This window comes from Oenanthe melanoleuca, chromosome 4A (genome assembly GCF_029582105.1).
Source record: "Oenanthe melanoleuca isolate GR-GAL-2019-014 chromosome 4A, OMel1.0, whole genome shotgun sequence".
Classification (NCBI taxonomy): Eukaryota; Metazoa; Chordata; class Aves; order Passeriformes; family Muscicapidae; genus Oenanthe; species Oenanthe melanoleuca.
In genome coordinates, this window is record NC_079338.1 from 9,823,036 (window position 1) to 9,840,560 (window position 17,525).

Sequence of the window (17,525 nt, forward strand, 5' to 3'; positions counted from 1 at the left end):
ATGAGATATAGACTTATTTTCAAGTGAAATAAAAACAACTTTGCCAAATTAAAAAGTCTGTAAAAACTAATTGGAAACTCAGGCTGATTCTCAGCCTAATGAGTTTGCGGTGCTTTACTGAAATGAGGGTCTGATGAAGAAGACTTTTTAAATCACCAAAATAATCAGCCTCCAATGTGAGGTTTTCTGTAATGCCAGTAACTAGATGAAAGGGTGACAAGTGTGATAATTAAAAAGGAATCCCCCTAGGAAATCTGGTGTGTTGATGTATTGTGATAAATTGCACTGGGAGATATAAGTTACCCTACGAGCTAGAGAGACTTTATGGTTCAAAAGCAGAACCAGTCTATTGCAGGGAACAAACTAAACTCTGTCAGACAGTTGTGTGTCATTGACAGGATAAGGGCAGGATAGATAAAAGGGGAAGAAGGGAACTAAAAGATGTGTTGCCATATAGATTATATAGGTTTTTTCCCAAATACCTAGAGAAGCAGTCACCTTGTCTGCTCAGCATTTATTGCACAGCTCTTGGTGTACCTTGCAGAGTCTAACTGTGTGTCCTGGCAAAAATCAGCAGTTTCTAACAGGACAGTGGCTCAACCATTGAAATGGCTTGTCATGCAAATTATAGGTTGCATAATAATCCTGCGGATTTTCTGTAGAGTGGATTTAAGATTGATACCTTAAGTAAGGAAATGTCGTTGATCAAATATGTAAGGCTGTTGGACATCAAATATTATGCACAAAATTTGGGTAGCTTTCAACTCTAAAATAGCGGGATACAGGATTTACCTAGATTAATTATTATATGGAAGTGCCTTAGCAGATTATTTTGGAGCCCTGGACTGTTGACTCCAGTGATTTAATTTACTGAGGTCTCCAGTTCTCTAATATGCTTAGAAATGCTTTTCTGGTGTATGCAAACGAATAGTAAAGCATAAACCTTAGTGCAACTGTAAGAATGCTGCCTTGATAAAAGATCAGTGAAATTAAAAGGATTAAGCCTGAGCCAAATCCATGACAGCTTTGCTTACCACAGCATTGAAAAGCTTCTGTGAAGCACTAAACAACCTTGTTTCTCCAGCTGGGGTAAATTGGGACTGCCACAGAGAAAAAGGTGCTTTTTTTCCACAGCCATTCCAGGAAAGGAGGGAATACCATTTCGTCTTTCACCTTGAAGACACATCATATCATAATGTAAAGAAAGTATGTGTTGTAAATAGATGGCAGCAGTTCCTTACAGGGAGTTTTTGCAGGCTCATCAGAGCTTCACTCAGCTGGATTTCTGCAAATTTAACTGGACATCTGCTAAGGTAAAAGGGAGAGTGAGGGTGAATACAGAATTGGGATAAAGCTGCATTAGACACTGAGGTAAAGTAGCTGGAGGAGTTTCAGATTAACAAGTGCTCAGATCACTCAATCTGGCAGTAATTTTTACCACTACCTTCTTTTTGTGTTTGCTATTGTCCATAGCTGTGTGTCTGGCTGTCTTTGGAGACTTTGGGGAAGTAGAGAAAACAAGGTTTTATTGTTCCTTGAAAGTACTGTTGCATCATGTTTGTGTCTTTGTTGTCCTTTTGGATTTGGAGGAATATTGAAGCTCAGTGGCTCAGGCTGAGGCACCTTGAGATGTGTGGCAGCATTTGTTAGCACAGAACAGAACCCTGTTCATGTACAACATCACTTTGGGGTACTAGGGGGGAGCCTGAGGGTCCCATAGGGCAGTGGCAGCACAGGGAGAAGGGCCTTGGGTACCCACCACAGGCATCTTTGACTTGGTCTCCTTCTCAGACTGGTCCAGTGGCTGTAAGCTCCCTGCCAGCTTGTCTGCCTTTAGCTGCCATAAAACCTTTTCTTGGTTGTCCAGATTATTAGCACTTCAGAGACCTTTTCTCATCTCTCATGTAAAAAATGCAGTAGCAGACTACAGAAATGTGTTAACATTGGTTTATGAAAAAGGTTTGTTAGTGGGTAGGGCTTATTCAGTCATTTTCTCTGTCTAATTGAAGTGCAAGACTAATTTTTATGCTATTTCTTTCATATATGTTTTAAATTAGAATTATACCTTGTGAAGACCGTTGGTATCTGTGCTGCCATTCAGTGTCAATTTATATGTTCTTTATCTTCATCCCCAAAAAATCCTGACAAATTAAGTGAATGTTATACCACCTTCCTTTTTTCCTTTTTTTTTTTGTTTTGTTTTGTTTGTTTTGCTGTTATTGTTGAATTACAGTGCTGTAGGATGCGTCTGTATCTGATAGTTTCTGTTTCAATAGACTGTTATATTTTAAATTATTTGAAATATTGCAGCAACATTTACAGGAAACAGGGTAAAGAACATTATAAAGCACAATGCTTTATTCCCAATAATAATTGTATTGCAGAATCACAGAATGGTTTGGGTTGGAAGGGACCAGTTTCAACCCCAGGTTGTGGGCAGGGATACCTTCCAGTAGACCAGGTTGCTCCAAGCCCTGTCCAACCTGGCCTTGAACTCTTCCAGTCATGGGTCAGCCACAGCTTCTCTGGGCAACTTGTTCCAGAACCTCACCACCCTTGCAACAAAGATTTACTTCCTAATGTCTCATGTAAATCTCTCCTCCTTCAGTTTAAGACTTTAGTCTCCCCTTTGCTTTTTTAATTAAGATGGACATAAATGAACCACTAACTGCAAAGCAACATCTAAAGACAGTCTCGATCTTTCTAAAATGATAATCCTCCGTGTGTTTGGCTGTCTTTTCATTGTTTCAGACATGCCTGGTAGCCCTCACAACCAGTTCACCTTCAGGCCGCTGCCGCCGCCGCCGCCCCCGCCGCACGCCTGCACCTGTGCGCGGAAGCCGCCGCCCTCGGCCGACTCCCTGCAGAGGAGATCCATGACCACGCGCAGCCAGCCCAGCCCTGCGGCCCCCGCGCCCCCCACCAGCACGCAGGACTCGGTGCATCTGCACAACAGCTGGGTCTTGAACAGCAACATCCCACTGGAAACCAGGTATGGACCAAGCTTGTGCCCAGGGCATCTCAGACGTCGAGGGAAAAAGGAGCTAGATGGAGAGGAGGCCTGACATTGACACAGGCTGGCAGTGGGCACTTACAAGCCTGTTTGTCCGGACATGCCAATGTCTTGTGCTTTGAGGCCATCTCAAATAGCCACTTGAGGCCTTATTTGCTTGATTCATCTAGATCAGTAATACTCAAAAAAGCACATTATGCAGAGTTTTGGAAGATAGTGATGCCTTTAATGTGTGTAGGTTACAGTGGCATTTTATGGCTACCTGCAGTCGGGATTTGTGCGTGTGTGTTTGTCTTACCCTCCACGTTCTCCCAGGACCATTTTTTAACCAGCAAATTGAATTTTGGTTTAATCAATATACTTTGACACTGAGTCACACAGGGTCAGGAATGGTTGGGGTTTGAAGGGACCTTTGGAGATCATTTAGTCAGGCTGTAGCTTTCCTGTGGATAAGAAAAGACCAGAAATAATACTAAAATAATATTTTTCTCAATACATATTTTAATACTTTATTGCATATATAGCCAAAGAATATAATTTGATAATCATTTGGCAAAGGAGAAACGATACTGAGACAGGTATTGGACATGGCAAGACTTATATCTGGGAGCTGGGGAAGGGTGGGTTCAAATTAAGGATCATTCACAATTTACACAAATAATCTACTGCAAAAAACAATTGAGAGCAAACACATTCCGTATTCAGGCAACTTATTTTCACTACCCAAAGCTCTGCACAATCTCCTCTGACTTTTTGACTATAATAAGCCTTTTTTTTTTCACCTGTTCCTGATTAGTATTAGCTAATTTGATGGCCTTCAACTATAGCTGTGTTTGCTGACTTGATTTTTAAAACAGGATCTTGATTTTCAGTCTTCCTCTTCATGATCAACAGAGCACCAGGAGGTTTTAACTAGGGTTTCCTTTGGGTTTTGCCATTTCAAAGCACATAAAGTGCAAAAGTTTGTGAAAATTGTGTTTAGTGAAACAGATAAATTTCTAACATCCACCTAATAGGATCCAGAAAATATAAGGTATTATGCATGGAGATGTATGGGGCTTTTTAACACATATGTTCAAGGCCCAGTAGTCACAATTAATCACTGAAACCTAGATATTTTCTTTTATAATAAGGTTGGTTTCGTTTTATTCCAAATATTAATCTTAATAAAGGTCTTAAATACTTTTCTGCTGGTCATCAGAAGTGTCAAGTTTTAGTTCTGCTATTAAGTTGGGATTGAAGAATACACCAATTCATTCCAAAATAAAACTTTAGTTATTTGTCAAGTAAGGACAAATTTCAAGAAGAATCAAGGAGGATGGAAATTTTTCTGCAAAAGTGAACACAAACAACATTTTAGTTCAGCTGATCCTTCTGGAGCTAGAAGCTTCTGCTTATACGGTCTTTATAAAGATAAATCTCTGCTGTTTCTGGTGTAACAAGTTTATATATCTGTCTATACTTTCTGCTGCAAGAAAGGTGATCTCTGGGTATTCTGTCCTTTGAACTTTTGGTTCTCTTCAGTTAACAATCAGGTAGATCTTTTTAAGTCACTCTGCATCCCCATTCACTACATTTCCATCAGACTTTATTGGGGCACAATACTTCACAATTTATTTTTTCTTTCAAGTTCAGTTTAAATTTTCTGATTTCTTATTATTTTTTGAAAATTTGAAACTTCTCATAAAGGACAAATACAGAGATGTATAGCTATATCTCTAATTATATAAAGAGCTGTGCAGTGAATTAGGAATTCAGATTGGAAAACATTCTTTGTGCTACACATTAGTCATTCACAGAGTCTGGGAATTTTCCACCTTCTGACCCTTCAGTCGTTGTTTCAGCTGATTTTATGCCCTAGTGGTCACTCCCAGAAGCCTCTCACGAAGCTGGCTGAAAGGTAGGCTAATCTATAAGGAAAATCTGAGAGTCTGTTTGCCAGGATATATCTGCAGTTTGTGTGCAGACAAGTGCTATAGCAGGTGAACACTGTAAGAAGAAGCATTTGTGATCACCACTTCCCAGAAATCTACAGTGCACAGTACAGCCTTAGAGAAAATAAAGGGCTTGCAGCTTGTTTTTTCTTCCTTTACCAGGGAATGATTCTGGTGCTTTGGCCTAGTATCTGGATTCCCTTGCCTTCCTTCTCCATTAATGTTTAGCTGACCATTAAAAATAATCCTACAAAATAAACATTTCAATTATATGTTTCTCATATTTTTAATAATACCAAATTTTAATAATACCAGTATTTTTCAAGATTTTAATAGTACCAAATCTAGCTAATATCTCCATATCTAATATATCTAAGCAGACTTTTTTGTTGTTAAATTTGGAACATTTGCAATCAAAAAGAAGACTTAGACAGTAAAATATTCCCTTCTGTAACAACCAGGCAAAAAAATCAGAATACACATGTACAGCTTTTCTTCCAACTGTATCTCCTGTTAATCCATAAACAGAACATGTATTCGATATTTTATCTACTGCCATGGAATGTTAGAGAATTTTCAGAGAGGACAAGATATCCTAGAACTAATCATGGGACTGTTAAGCCTATTCACTCTGGACAGACAGAAACTAAGCAAGTTTATGAGTCTGCTCATAATGATAATGTGTCGTATTTATGTAAAAGAAAATTCTCTAGCTCTGAGAATGTTTGCAATACTCAGATTAACATGTACCCTTACATAATTAGAATTTGAAAGCCTACATTAGATGGCAAAGGGCTGCAGTAAAGACATATACTGTGGCATATGTGTTTGAAATTTTCTTGTACAGTAAAACATGGTTACATTTTTATAGAAAAGGGCAAATCAGAAATTTTTTTTTATGCTTCATCTAGAGGTGTTACATGCACAAATCTGCAAAGCAGTTTTGTCAAGACCTAACTTACTAATGCAACTGTTTAATGATAAGACTGACTTGGAAAGATGAAATTACTTGTTCAAGTTCACACAAGCTTTTGTCAAAGCTAAAATTGGAGTCTGTGTGTTGTTGCCAAGGCCAGTTCCCTAACTCTAGCAGTTATTCTAATTATAAGCAACCCAAATAAAAATAAGAATTAAGAACAGCTTTAATACTCCAGAGGACATGTTATTGAACACCTGCTGCTGAGGGAATTGGAGAATGGCTGTACCTGCAGCTCAAACTGGTGACTGACTGCTGCAGCCTTCAGCACTGTAATGGGCCCAGAGATGCAAAGCAGTTTCCATCTATGCATGCACACACAGTTTGGGAAAAATAAACATAGCCATAATTAAAATTACTTAGGAACATGCAGTAATTTCATTGTCACACACAGAAATAATTTTTAGCATTGCCAGAAAAAGACTGCAAGGATCTCTCACACCACATAAAAAATTGGGAAACACTGATTCTCTTTTTTAGGATAATGTTATTGGACTCCTACAAAAATTGATTTTTTCCCTCTCCACCAGAATAAAGTACTTGCAACCTATTGCCTATTCCCTTCTTTTCCACTAAAATAATTGTTTTTTCAGGCTCCATAGATACTTCGCTTTAATGCTTCAAATCTTGTGATTTGCAGTGTAATACATAGTTATTATCTCTGACAGCCCCATCTGAACATAGCTTACTACTTTTTATGGAGTAAGTATTAAACCCCAGTAACTCAAAGGAATGTTTTCATTTTCTCCATGCCCTTCTAGTTAACTCAGTATTTGTTTCCATATATGCTTTCTTGGTTTGTTTTTTTTCCTGCTGTTTGCTATTTATTTTCCCACTTCAGTCAAATCACCAAGAAATAGTAAAATCTAGATATTAAGTTGGGATTTTCACCTGACATTTTTCTTATTCTCCTTATAGTCTGTTACAGATCCCTTACAGATATACCATTGGTCACACTTATTTTGAGTTAAGTTTTGACATAGATTACCAAAGCATTAGAATTTTTATGTCTAAATCTCAAAATTTAGCTAAATTTGATTTTTTTTCAAATTGGAGCTTTTACTCCTGTTTTGTGCATCTGTATTTAAGATATTTGCGTTTTCCTTCCTTTTAAAAATCAAATTTCTAGTTCCTGTAGCCCATGTAGCAATTTTGGCAGTAAGGTTAATGCTGTGCTGAATGGACTGAAATCTCCCTTCACTGCACTGTCAATGAGCCAAGTCCTGTGGAAAAAGACAGCTTAATTTAAGCAATCTTATCACCATGGTAATAGCTCCTCTAAGGGGACAGTGAGGTACCAGACCATAAATCTGAGATTCAATTATCATTAATTTATATAAAACTTTGAAGTACTAGAATAGGAGGAGTATTTGGGGTTCAAGGCAGTTACAATTTTAATTACAACTCAGCAATATTTCAGACCCCTAGAGTTTGATTATGTCTCTAAACACTTGAAAACTTTGAGAGTTTTGGAGCTCAAGAAGTATATTTGAATCATCATATAGATGGAATAATTCCTTTCCATGTTATATGGATATTTAAGGTGTATAGGTATGATTACTGTATTTGTTTTCCTGAAAATAACTTGATTATATTTCTGTTGGATATAGGGTTGATCTTAACAAGCAAGTGATTTATTCTGTACTATGGTTTAGCTTTGTTCTTTTTAAATCAACCTCATAATTATTTTTTCTCTTCAGGAAATACACTGATAGCCTTTCAAATCACAGACACCTGTACATAGTCCCTTTCTGTGTAAGCTGGAGTAATTTCAAAAGGAAAAACAATTAAATAAAAATGCATCTAGAAATTCACTGTTCAGTGTGAGCTCTTGGAAGGCTTGATCTTTCTTCTTGGTCTGTGCATTTGAACATCTTGTGGATCTCGTAAATCTTGCCTCCAGTGCAGAGACTCAGAAAGCACTTTCTTGTGCCTTGATTTTTTTCCCAGTTCAAGGTTTCCATAGCAAACAGAGCAGCTTTTTACAGCTCCCAAGGCAAACAGGTGTTGATGATCATAAGCCACCGAACAGGGAGACACTTTCTACTTGAGCAATTCAATGGAGCCTACTCCTGAGTTAAATGACTGGATTTGGGGCTATTCCAAGAATAAATGCAGGGAAGGCTTCCTTTATGATCTTTTCTTTAAATTACATTGGCCAATATTTGCTATTATGACATTTCTCTTGTTTTTTCTCATTTTCTACCTAATTAAACAATAAATCAACATATATAGAGGCTGACCATATTAGAAACAGACACATGGTGAGGGTTTTAAATTCATTCTGAATCCCATGTGTTTTCACTGCACAGCAGAAAATATCTAAAAATATTTGTCTTCTAAATTCCAAAAGATTAATTGAAGACTGTCAATATCACCATGAACTGAAAATAAAAGCTGTAAATATGACCTTAAATTTAATAATGTGAGAATGAAGGTGTCTTTTATGGAAATAAAAATATAAAAATTTGTCAGCTACAATGAAGTTCAACTTTCATAGCAGCTGCAATGGCACCTGAGGGTCCTGCTTTTGCTTAGTTTGAGGTCCAGTCACTAAGGACAGTAGGGTGATTTAAATTGTTCATACACTCTATTGTATTTTTTCTTTGTGAGAAGCTCTGCTGTGGGCTTCCCTGGAATAGTGGGATAGTATTTTTTAAGGGCTTTTTATAGCAGCTAAATATAGTAACTTGAACGATCATGCTGCAGATACTCCTTGCTCATTATTTTGAATAATGTGATGCTATATAAAGTTAAAACTAAATGTAAAGTTATGTTGTGATTTTATGGCCACCAATAAGCAAGCAGCCTTTTAGCTTTCTATGAAATAGTGTTTCTATTTACAAAACCAGAAACAGACTGAATCTAAATTTTGAAAGAGATCAATAAATACAGGTTAATACAAAGGGTCTAGGTTGTGAGAAGATGTCAGGGACATGAAAACAATTCTACCTCTTCATTTCCAAAAAAATCAGATATTATGTGTAATGTTACTGCCTAGAAATTTTCTGTTTTCTGGTTAGCTATTTCTAGGAAATCTGGTTTCAAAGACTTAAGTGTATTTATGTAGTTAATGTGATATATCTCTTGTCAGGTAAACTTTTTCTTATTTGTCACAGTAGCTGTACAGCTTGGATTAGATCATATGCGAGTGTTGGTACTTAGAAATAGACTGAAATTCTGGTAACAAAAGTCAGAATATGCATGAACATTCATAGGAGGAAATCAATGACAAAGAGAACTGAGAGGCAACTACTTCAGTTACTCATTCCTTTCTTTAAGTCATGCTTCCAACCATGGAATATAGGCAACAAAATTACAATATTGGGATTTTTATCCTTCTTGATTCATGGTTTCTAAGTACTCTGCAAATATTATGTACTTTATATGACTTAAATAAATATTATTGTAACCGCTGTTTTTCATATTTTCCACAAAATAATCTTAAAATTTGTTGATGAAAAAAAAATGGATTAATGAGATTATTCCTTCCTTAAATCACACATTTCTGTGTGCATTGGTTATTTTACTCAGCTGTTGTTTGAGTTGGAGTGCTACAGCAAAATTCTCAGCCAGAGAAAAGCACTTTTGAAAATTATTGATTTAATGTAGAGATGTCACCAGGTGTCTGAGTAACAAAGCCTATACTGTTATATGCAATAGTGATTTATGTCCTCTGTGTGGTAATTTTAGGTTTGTTTTTTTTTTTTCATTAAAGAGCAAATTAAAGCAGAAAAGAATTGTATTTTGGACAATAGTTCCATTCTAGAAACTGTTGATTGATTTTGGCACCATCCTATATTTATATAATTATTGTCCCAGATTTCTGCCAGAGACTTGAAAGTTTAGTCACCTGGTTAACAGGCCTAACTTGCTTACAGCAACAACAAAGTGAGCCAGCATTGCATCACTTGTTGTTCAGTACTGGAGCAAAAAGCGAGGGATACAGATTTCTTTTACACCCTTTCTCATCCAGGGTCACAGCTCAGCTTTCAGATGCTATGTAAAGAAAACATGAGTGAATAAAGGGAAGCAATTCTTTTTGAATGATTCAAAAAGCAAGTGCAGCTCAATGAGGAATTTTTAACAAAGTGGTTCTATTCCCAAAGATAGTTTGGGGGGGGGGTTCAAATTTAATTCAATTATATACATGGAAAAACCGAATTATAAAATAAATTAGATAAGTAGTTTTCATGGCAATTTCTGTCTTCCTTCACCCATGCCCATCCTTGTTCCCATTGTTTTTGTACACAAAAAGGTAAAACAAAATCTATAAAATTATAGGTCAGTTCTATCTATAAGTCATATCTTATATTCAGATACTATTTTCCTGGGTTGGTTTTCAAGATGAGGGTATAGTATGTATATATTTGTGATCAAGAGGGTGTCTTGATTTTTATGTATATAATAGTTGCCTTGGTTTTATACTGTGTAGTTTGTTGAGAGTGATATGGGAGATTTATAAAAAAAACATATTCTGATTATTAAGTAAGTTTAGAAGTGTCCTTTCTGCTTCCACTTGGAGTACAGAATAGAATGGATAGAAAACCAGGAGAGAGCGAATTTCTGCTTCTTACTACTGTCACAGGAAATACTAAATGACTTAAAATGGGCAGGTACCAATGTCTTCTTCAGTGTTTGCCAAAATAGATGGGCAACCATAACGGTTCCAAATCCCTTTTGGCTGCCATCTCTGAATATTTTCAGCTATGCCAAAAAACAGAATCCTTCTTATGTTTCATCTGCTATGCCTCTTACAGATTTTCATTTCACTTCTGTTGACATCTAAAGGAATTACTTCAATTAGATATCAGTGTAGATATACAATTACATACATATGCAGCTATAAAATATAGTTGAAATTGAGCAGTTTAAATGGTTGAACTGAGGTCTTCTCAGTTTTTCTATCACATAGCTTTGCAGTAATTTGTAATGCTTTAGGTAACTACTTCTTGAATGTGAAACATATACGGGTACAAATGTATTCCTACTCAGTTTATCCAGTACAAATGTATTCCTACTCAGTTTATTCAGGATAAATGCAGACTGATTTTTTTGCCAAGGTATAGCAAGATTTGTGTTTCTAACTTATCTGTTGGCTCTCTTTCAAGTCTGCTGTTGTTCTTCTTTCTTTTTTTTCTTACAAACTCATGGTTTTTAATGGAATGGAAATGGAAAGAAAGCATTTTATAGGAACAAATGAAGGTTTGGGCTTGGCACAGAGTTAATGCATAGAAAGTTATAGAAGTGATACCAAGACCTTGACAAAGTTGAGGGGCATTTCTACAGTATCAGGATACGAAAATATTTTCTCAGAATTTAATCACAGAATTCTTTGTGGGGTTAATCTGGTTTCTGTAATAGTATTATATTGTTGCCACATGAATTCAGTTGGGATATTGCTTCAAGCTTTTATAAGACTTAAATTGCTGTTCCAGATAAAGAGCCAAAAGTACACAATGAAATATCCTGATGGAGAGACATGTAAAGTGATGAACTCTTCTCTAACCTTCTCCTAACTAAGAATTCATTTGTATGACCTGTGCTCTTGGAGTTATCTGCCATTCCTTGTGAGGTTAAACAAGAGCACTTGGATGAGCCACAGGAAAGTGCTTCTCCAGAGAATGAAAGCAGTTCTGCCATCAGCAGGACTAACAGATCCGATTTCAGGCCTTGTGTCAGCTGAACATCCCAATAAGTCCCTTCCCTTCCCCTTTGCTGGGCATGTCAGTGGCAGGTGGAGACATTGCTCCTGGTGAGCCAGAATGTGGCTGGGTCCACTTCACTCCCTGGTGTGTGCTGTGCTGGGCAGGGGTGGGCAGGGGGGCAAAGAGCTCAGTGTGGCAAAGGAGCCTCACTGGGCCTTTTGCTGCTTCCCTTGCTGGTGTGGAGGGCTCTGATCCTGGAAGGATCTTTTTCTTTCATTTAACTTCTCTTGAGAGGATTCAAAGTTCAAAAATCTTGCATTTGTAGAGATGAACAGAGGGATGAGCAGCCAAACAGACATTGTGGTTACCTCAAAGAGGGAATGCTTTCCAACTGCCTTTTCGATATGTGAAGTTATTACTGAGCCTTTAATATTTATTTATGTATTAGTGTAATAATAATAATTAATTACTTTTATTTCACAAAAGAATGCCTTACAGTCTATGTCCTATATTGCTCTTTTTAAGAGAATATTATAATCTTTATGGATGTTTTTGATGTTTTTATGAGCATTTAGTTTTTCTCCATTTGGAAGGAGTGGTGTTATCAATCACCCTTATAAATTCTCTGATTTTTCTTGTGTTCTCAGTTTACCAAAAAAAGAAAAAAAACCACCACAGGCCTTAGCTTTTCTCTTAGATCAAATATTAAAGCACACATCAGGCTGCAGTCACATCTAAACTTTTGAACTGCAGAGTTTATTATTTTGCTCTCTAGAAAGAGAGCCTTATTTTATGGAATTGATAGCAACAGTTTGGTCTGTCCTGACATCCTTTGGGAACCATGGTGTGCTCAGACAGATGAGGAGTCATCTGAGTTTATGAGAACATGGTCACAGTCTGGCTTTGGAAAATTGTCTTTGTGCCACCAGTGTTTTTCAAATTATATAGAAATGTCTTTGGGTACTCAGTATATGCTCCCAAAAATGGAAGTTGTAAACAGTTGGGTTTTTTAAACATTTTCTCAGCATTATTTCACTGGTAGCTCAGTTTCAGTGTACCATTGCTTCAGAATCTCAGTTTTATTACAAATTAGAGCAATTTAAATTCTCTTCTGCGTGACTGAAGTCATCTGTCCAAAAGAGAGTGAGCTGGATTCAGGTTCTGCATACTCTTCTCCTAATAGAGAAGTGACTTTGCACACTTGCACTTTGTCATCAAGCCCCTGTTATAAAGTCCTGTTCAAGAGTATGAATTTTTTCCTAGCTATTGATTGCAGGTTGTTAGACCCCTAATAATGACAATTTTCTGTTCAGTATTTCCTTCCCTTTATTTCTGATACCTTTGAGCTATGCACCATAAAGGATAATCAATACTGCCAGTATCAGATCCTTTTGCTGTAATTTCCAAAAAATTTGAATGAGAAATTATGAAATAAGTAGATTTTTGTCATTATGTCTTGAATTAAAACATGTAAAGTACAACTGACCTTTTATATTTGCATATATTTGCATATATGTGTGTGTATATGTATATATGCATGCATGCTTCTCATATGTATATGCTTTTATTTAATAACGTCTTATTTTATGTGATTTTGCTTGTTTCCCTGAATATCAATAGGAATTTTGCCATGACATTTTTTCCTACCAAAAGTCTAAGTGACTGTGTGTCTCGTTAACTGCTGACTGAGAAAAAACTTCTCATACTTGCAAAAGCTTTCATGTGTGACAACAAAGCATTGAATCCAAAATAACCAGCTGTGCTCTCATGGCCTGATAGGAAGAAAGCAGTTTATATAGTCCTGTAAACAGTTACATTACTTCATTTGAATTTATTATTTTACCATATATGAGTTTATAATTTTTGAGCTAAAATAGAGATAACATTACAATGTGGAGAGCTGTGCTGTCTTTCTAATGTGTGTATCTACAGCTGTGGAAGTCAGTGGGAAGGAAAACTAGAATGTGTTGTCTAATGCACTGTCAGGATGCTGTACTCAGTCAGGGTCAGATGTCCAGCTTTGTCTGAGTGCAGCTCATTTGGGTAATAATCATGGAGCAGAAGTAACTAATACTCAAATTTCATTCTTGTGGTTTATTCTTAAGACTCCTGATACACAGGCCCTGTAAACTGCAATGCAAGCTAACCTGTATTCTCATTTGCTTTGTTTTTTATGTAACTAAAGGGCTCTTTAAAAGATGAAACTGCTCTGTAATACCTTTTTATTTTCTATAAGCTGGCATTTTGAAAACCGTAACCTTTCTTTTAAAATCTTATAATGGAAATACATAATACCATACTCATTACACCATTTTATCAATTACCATTTCAGGAACATGTATTTACAATATTCTTAAAGTCAAATGTCACAGGATAACAATGTTTCATACTCTTGAGTGTTTGATCCTGCGTACATCCCGCTGTGTATTTGTCAGAGAAATTCTCCCAGCATGGATTGATTGATCCATATATGCATTCAAAAACTTGTCTTGTGCCTTGCCAAAGGTGTACATTTGCCATTGGAAAGATTCTGGACCATGTCACTTGCTTTCTCAGCCTGAGACAGAGGAGCACCAAGATGCTCTAAACTCCTTTGGGTACATGCTGTGGCATGAGTTTTAGAGATGCATCTGTCAGAAAAGAGGCCACTGAAGAAGCTTGATCCCTTAGATGAAACAAAGGCAAGAAGGCAGTAAGTTATTGTTTGATGTTAAATAACCTTTCCTAAATTCTCTTGGAGAGTCCTTGCTAGTCCTTAAAAACCATCCTTCCTCCTATAAAGAGCCAATATATACTTATGCACCACAGCCTCTTCTGCAAGGCACATTTTTGTATCTTATTTTTTGTGCTAATATAAGTCTTTGCTATTTTTTCTTGAAGGCAATCAGTCCTGCAAAGTATGCTGAAATAGGTCTCCAAATGAACTCTTTCTTAGTATGTTTGAGAATCACTGCAGTTGGCAAAAGCATTTGAAGAAAAACTACTCTCAAAATAGCTCAATTAAGAACAGTAAAGAAATTGTGCTCACCTGTATAGTAACTACAGTTCTTCAGAATGGATTATCCTTGTAAATCACGTGACTAAGTAGTCACTTTTTTTTTTTCATTTCCTATATTCCATGGTAAAAAAAAAAAATGACACTGGCTTTAGTAATTTTTGGATATTCCAGTGAATAAATCTCCTAGGTGTGGATGGAGGGGATACCTCCAGTAACAGTTCCCGTGTCTCTGTCACATCTCTGTAAAGGCATGCAGACTGCTCATCTTGGAGGATCCCAGTACTCTACTGAGAAACAACCTTCCCTCAGCATTACTTTAAATATGGGGAAATTAGCTCAGAATTTATTTATGGTGTGTTGTTTCACTAAAACATTGCTGGACATCTTGTGGTGCGGTTAAAAAACTTGCAGAGGGTATTCAAATATACATTTTTCTGTCTTTGATATTTTCTGTGGCTGTATGCAGTATTTACTATACAGTGCTTATGTAGTTCCTTTTGCTTTTTACATCACAGAATGGTTTTACAACATCATTCTTTGTCTTCTCTTTGTAGGCATTTCCTGTTTAAGCATGGATCTGGGTCTTCAGCTATCTTCAGCGCAGCCAGTCAGAATTATCCCTTAACATCCAATACTGTTTACTCTCCACCTCCTAGACCTCTTCCTAGAAGTACCTTTTCCAGACCTGCCTTCACTTTTAACAAACCTTACAGGTGTTGCAACTGGAAGTGCACAGCTCTGAGTGCCACTGCTATCACAGTGACCCTGGCACTGTTGCTCGCCTATGTCATTGGTAAGCCCTGATCCTTTCCTCTACTGAATTACTCTTTTACCTCCTCTGCTCTGTCATCTTGCTTGCTTTACACTAATGCAAATCATGTTTTAATAATAATATTTGCCATTGGTGCTTTTTAAATCCTGGTAGACAAAACACTGGATTGGCCAAAGGTTGAAAATAGAATTCTCATTAACTTTCTAACTCTGTTAACCTTCATGCTGCCTAACAGAGAAATATTATTCAAAATTACATGTTTATACTAGCAGAGGACTCCTACTGATTTTAATTGCTGTGATATTTTCTTAAATGTTTGATTTTCATATTATGCCTTACAATATTGTTGCTCTTAGAGAATTATTTGGAAAGACTGGTAATGTTTAATTGTGTTTTCCCTTGCTACCCATAGTAAATTTCTTCACTCTCATCACCATTTAAATCTTACACAGTTTTCTTCCTAATTGTTATATCATTTTCTAGAATGACAACTAGCTCAAAAAATAATTTATTACTATGGTGTCTAAGATAAATTTTGTTATCCCTTTATTGAATTTATGTTTAAAAAATGGTACCCACTTTGCCATTTTGTTAGCAAAATTCATTGGACAGGTTTATCAGAGTAGCTAGAAAGGCTTCCTCAGATTTGGGGCTTGTTTTGGGGTTTTTCTTTGGAGGACAGGTGTATTGGAGATGGCTTGAAGTCAATGTGGTTACATACATAGGAGAGCAGTTCTTTGTGATTTCCAACATAGCATTTAGCCTGAACTTTAATTACTGCATTGGGTTTTCAATCTGAATTGAAAATATTAAGGAACATTCTATGTGTAGAATTTAAGAATGTGACTGTGGCTTCTGTAAACATAGGGAAATCTAATTCATTTTTGCCATCTCACACACACTGTTAGACTGTTGTTTTAGATGGCAGTTCAGAGGTGGCAGGAGCCTGAGTATTCCTGATGCCCTGTAGCTTGAATGGGAATAATTCCTGGTTTGCCTGAAGGGGTGCAGTTCATACTTGGTAAAACTTGACAGAGATACAAGTACAGATACCACCAAACTGATAAATGGCCAATGACTTTCTATACTCTCTGAATAAATGTATCTACAGTGAATATTATTAAAATTTCAATAATTTCTTGTTTCCCGCTGAAGTTTTCTTCAGACCCATAGTTACAAAGTTTTGGTTATTGTCAGCAAGATGCTCATTAGGAGGGATTTTTTCCTAACATCCTCACCTAATGCATATGGGAAAGCAGATTTGAGCATTTCTGGTGCACGATGATTTGAAAGCACCTGAGGATCTCGTAAGCTCCATTAATTGCAGATTTACATAACAGCTGGCGAGCATATGCCCTCAGTTAGGACTGGCTGTATCATTTTTGCAGCCTCATCTGTTTGCTACACATTTTATCCCACCCACACCATTTAGATTTTATCTGGATGAAGCACTGTCTCTCTCATCCCTGTTTAGATTTCAGTCTGCCACTGAAATTTCTGTAACTTTCTAGGGATATACTGGTGTATGTCATCAGCCTGAGAAGGCTGGAAGCACTCCTTGTCACCATGAATTAAAGATCTCTGTGTGACTCTCCTGTGGATGTGTCTGTTTGTCATATCTTGTTAAGCAAGGGTGTAGCATGTTTTCTTTAGTTAGGCAGAAACAGGTAAAATTGAGTTGTGTTTGCATTTTATAAATTAATACTATTTATGTTTTCCATGGAAAAAATAGAAATTTTTGAACCAGCAGTTCTGATTCAGAAAAAATTTTAGGATGCCATTATTTGTACTTGTTTTCCCCAGAAATCTTTGAATTGCATAAGCTTTCCTGCAGATTCAGGTAATATTAGTTAGCTTATTCCAAGTGAATATTCCTTCTGCCCATCTCTGGTTGGTTAAATATTTAAATAAGTTTATGGTCTCTTCTTATGACTCAGATACCTTAGTTCTTTCCCTTTTGCTAAGTTTGAATCATAGCATATAAACTGTTTCCAGAGTTCACTGCCTCTGTAGGGTTGCACATTTGCATGTGTTCACATCAAAAATTTAAATGTGCATGCTACAAGTAGTTAAATGTAGAAATTCAGACCATATGTAAACTCTGAAGTTAAAATTCACTCCTCCAAGTGTTTTCTCTTTGCTCATCATGATTCAGATCCCTCACTCCATCAGGTTTTCTTCAAG

At 36.7% G+C, this 17,525-nt stretch overlaps 1 protein-coding gene across 1 annotated transcript in view; it reads left to right on the plus strand.

Annotated features, from left to right (window-relative positions):
* The window catches only part of TENM1 (teneurin transmembrane protein 1), an 831,368-nt gene that overhangs the window by 673,049 nt on the left and 140,794 nt on the right, over positions 1-17,525 (plus strand). Inside the window, exons 7-8 of the mRNA XM_056491567.1 lie at positions 2,752-2,992; positions 15,124-15,362. Of these exons, the coding sequence (XP_056347542.1) occupies positions 2,752-2,992; positions 15,124-15,362 (480 nt within the window). The remainder of the gene's footprint in view (positions 1-2,751; positions 2,993-15,123; positions 15,363-17,525) is intronic.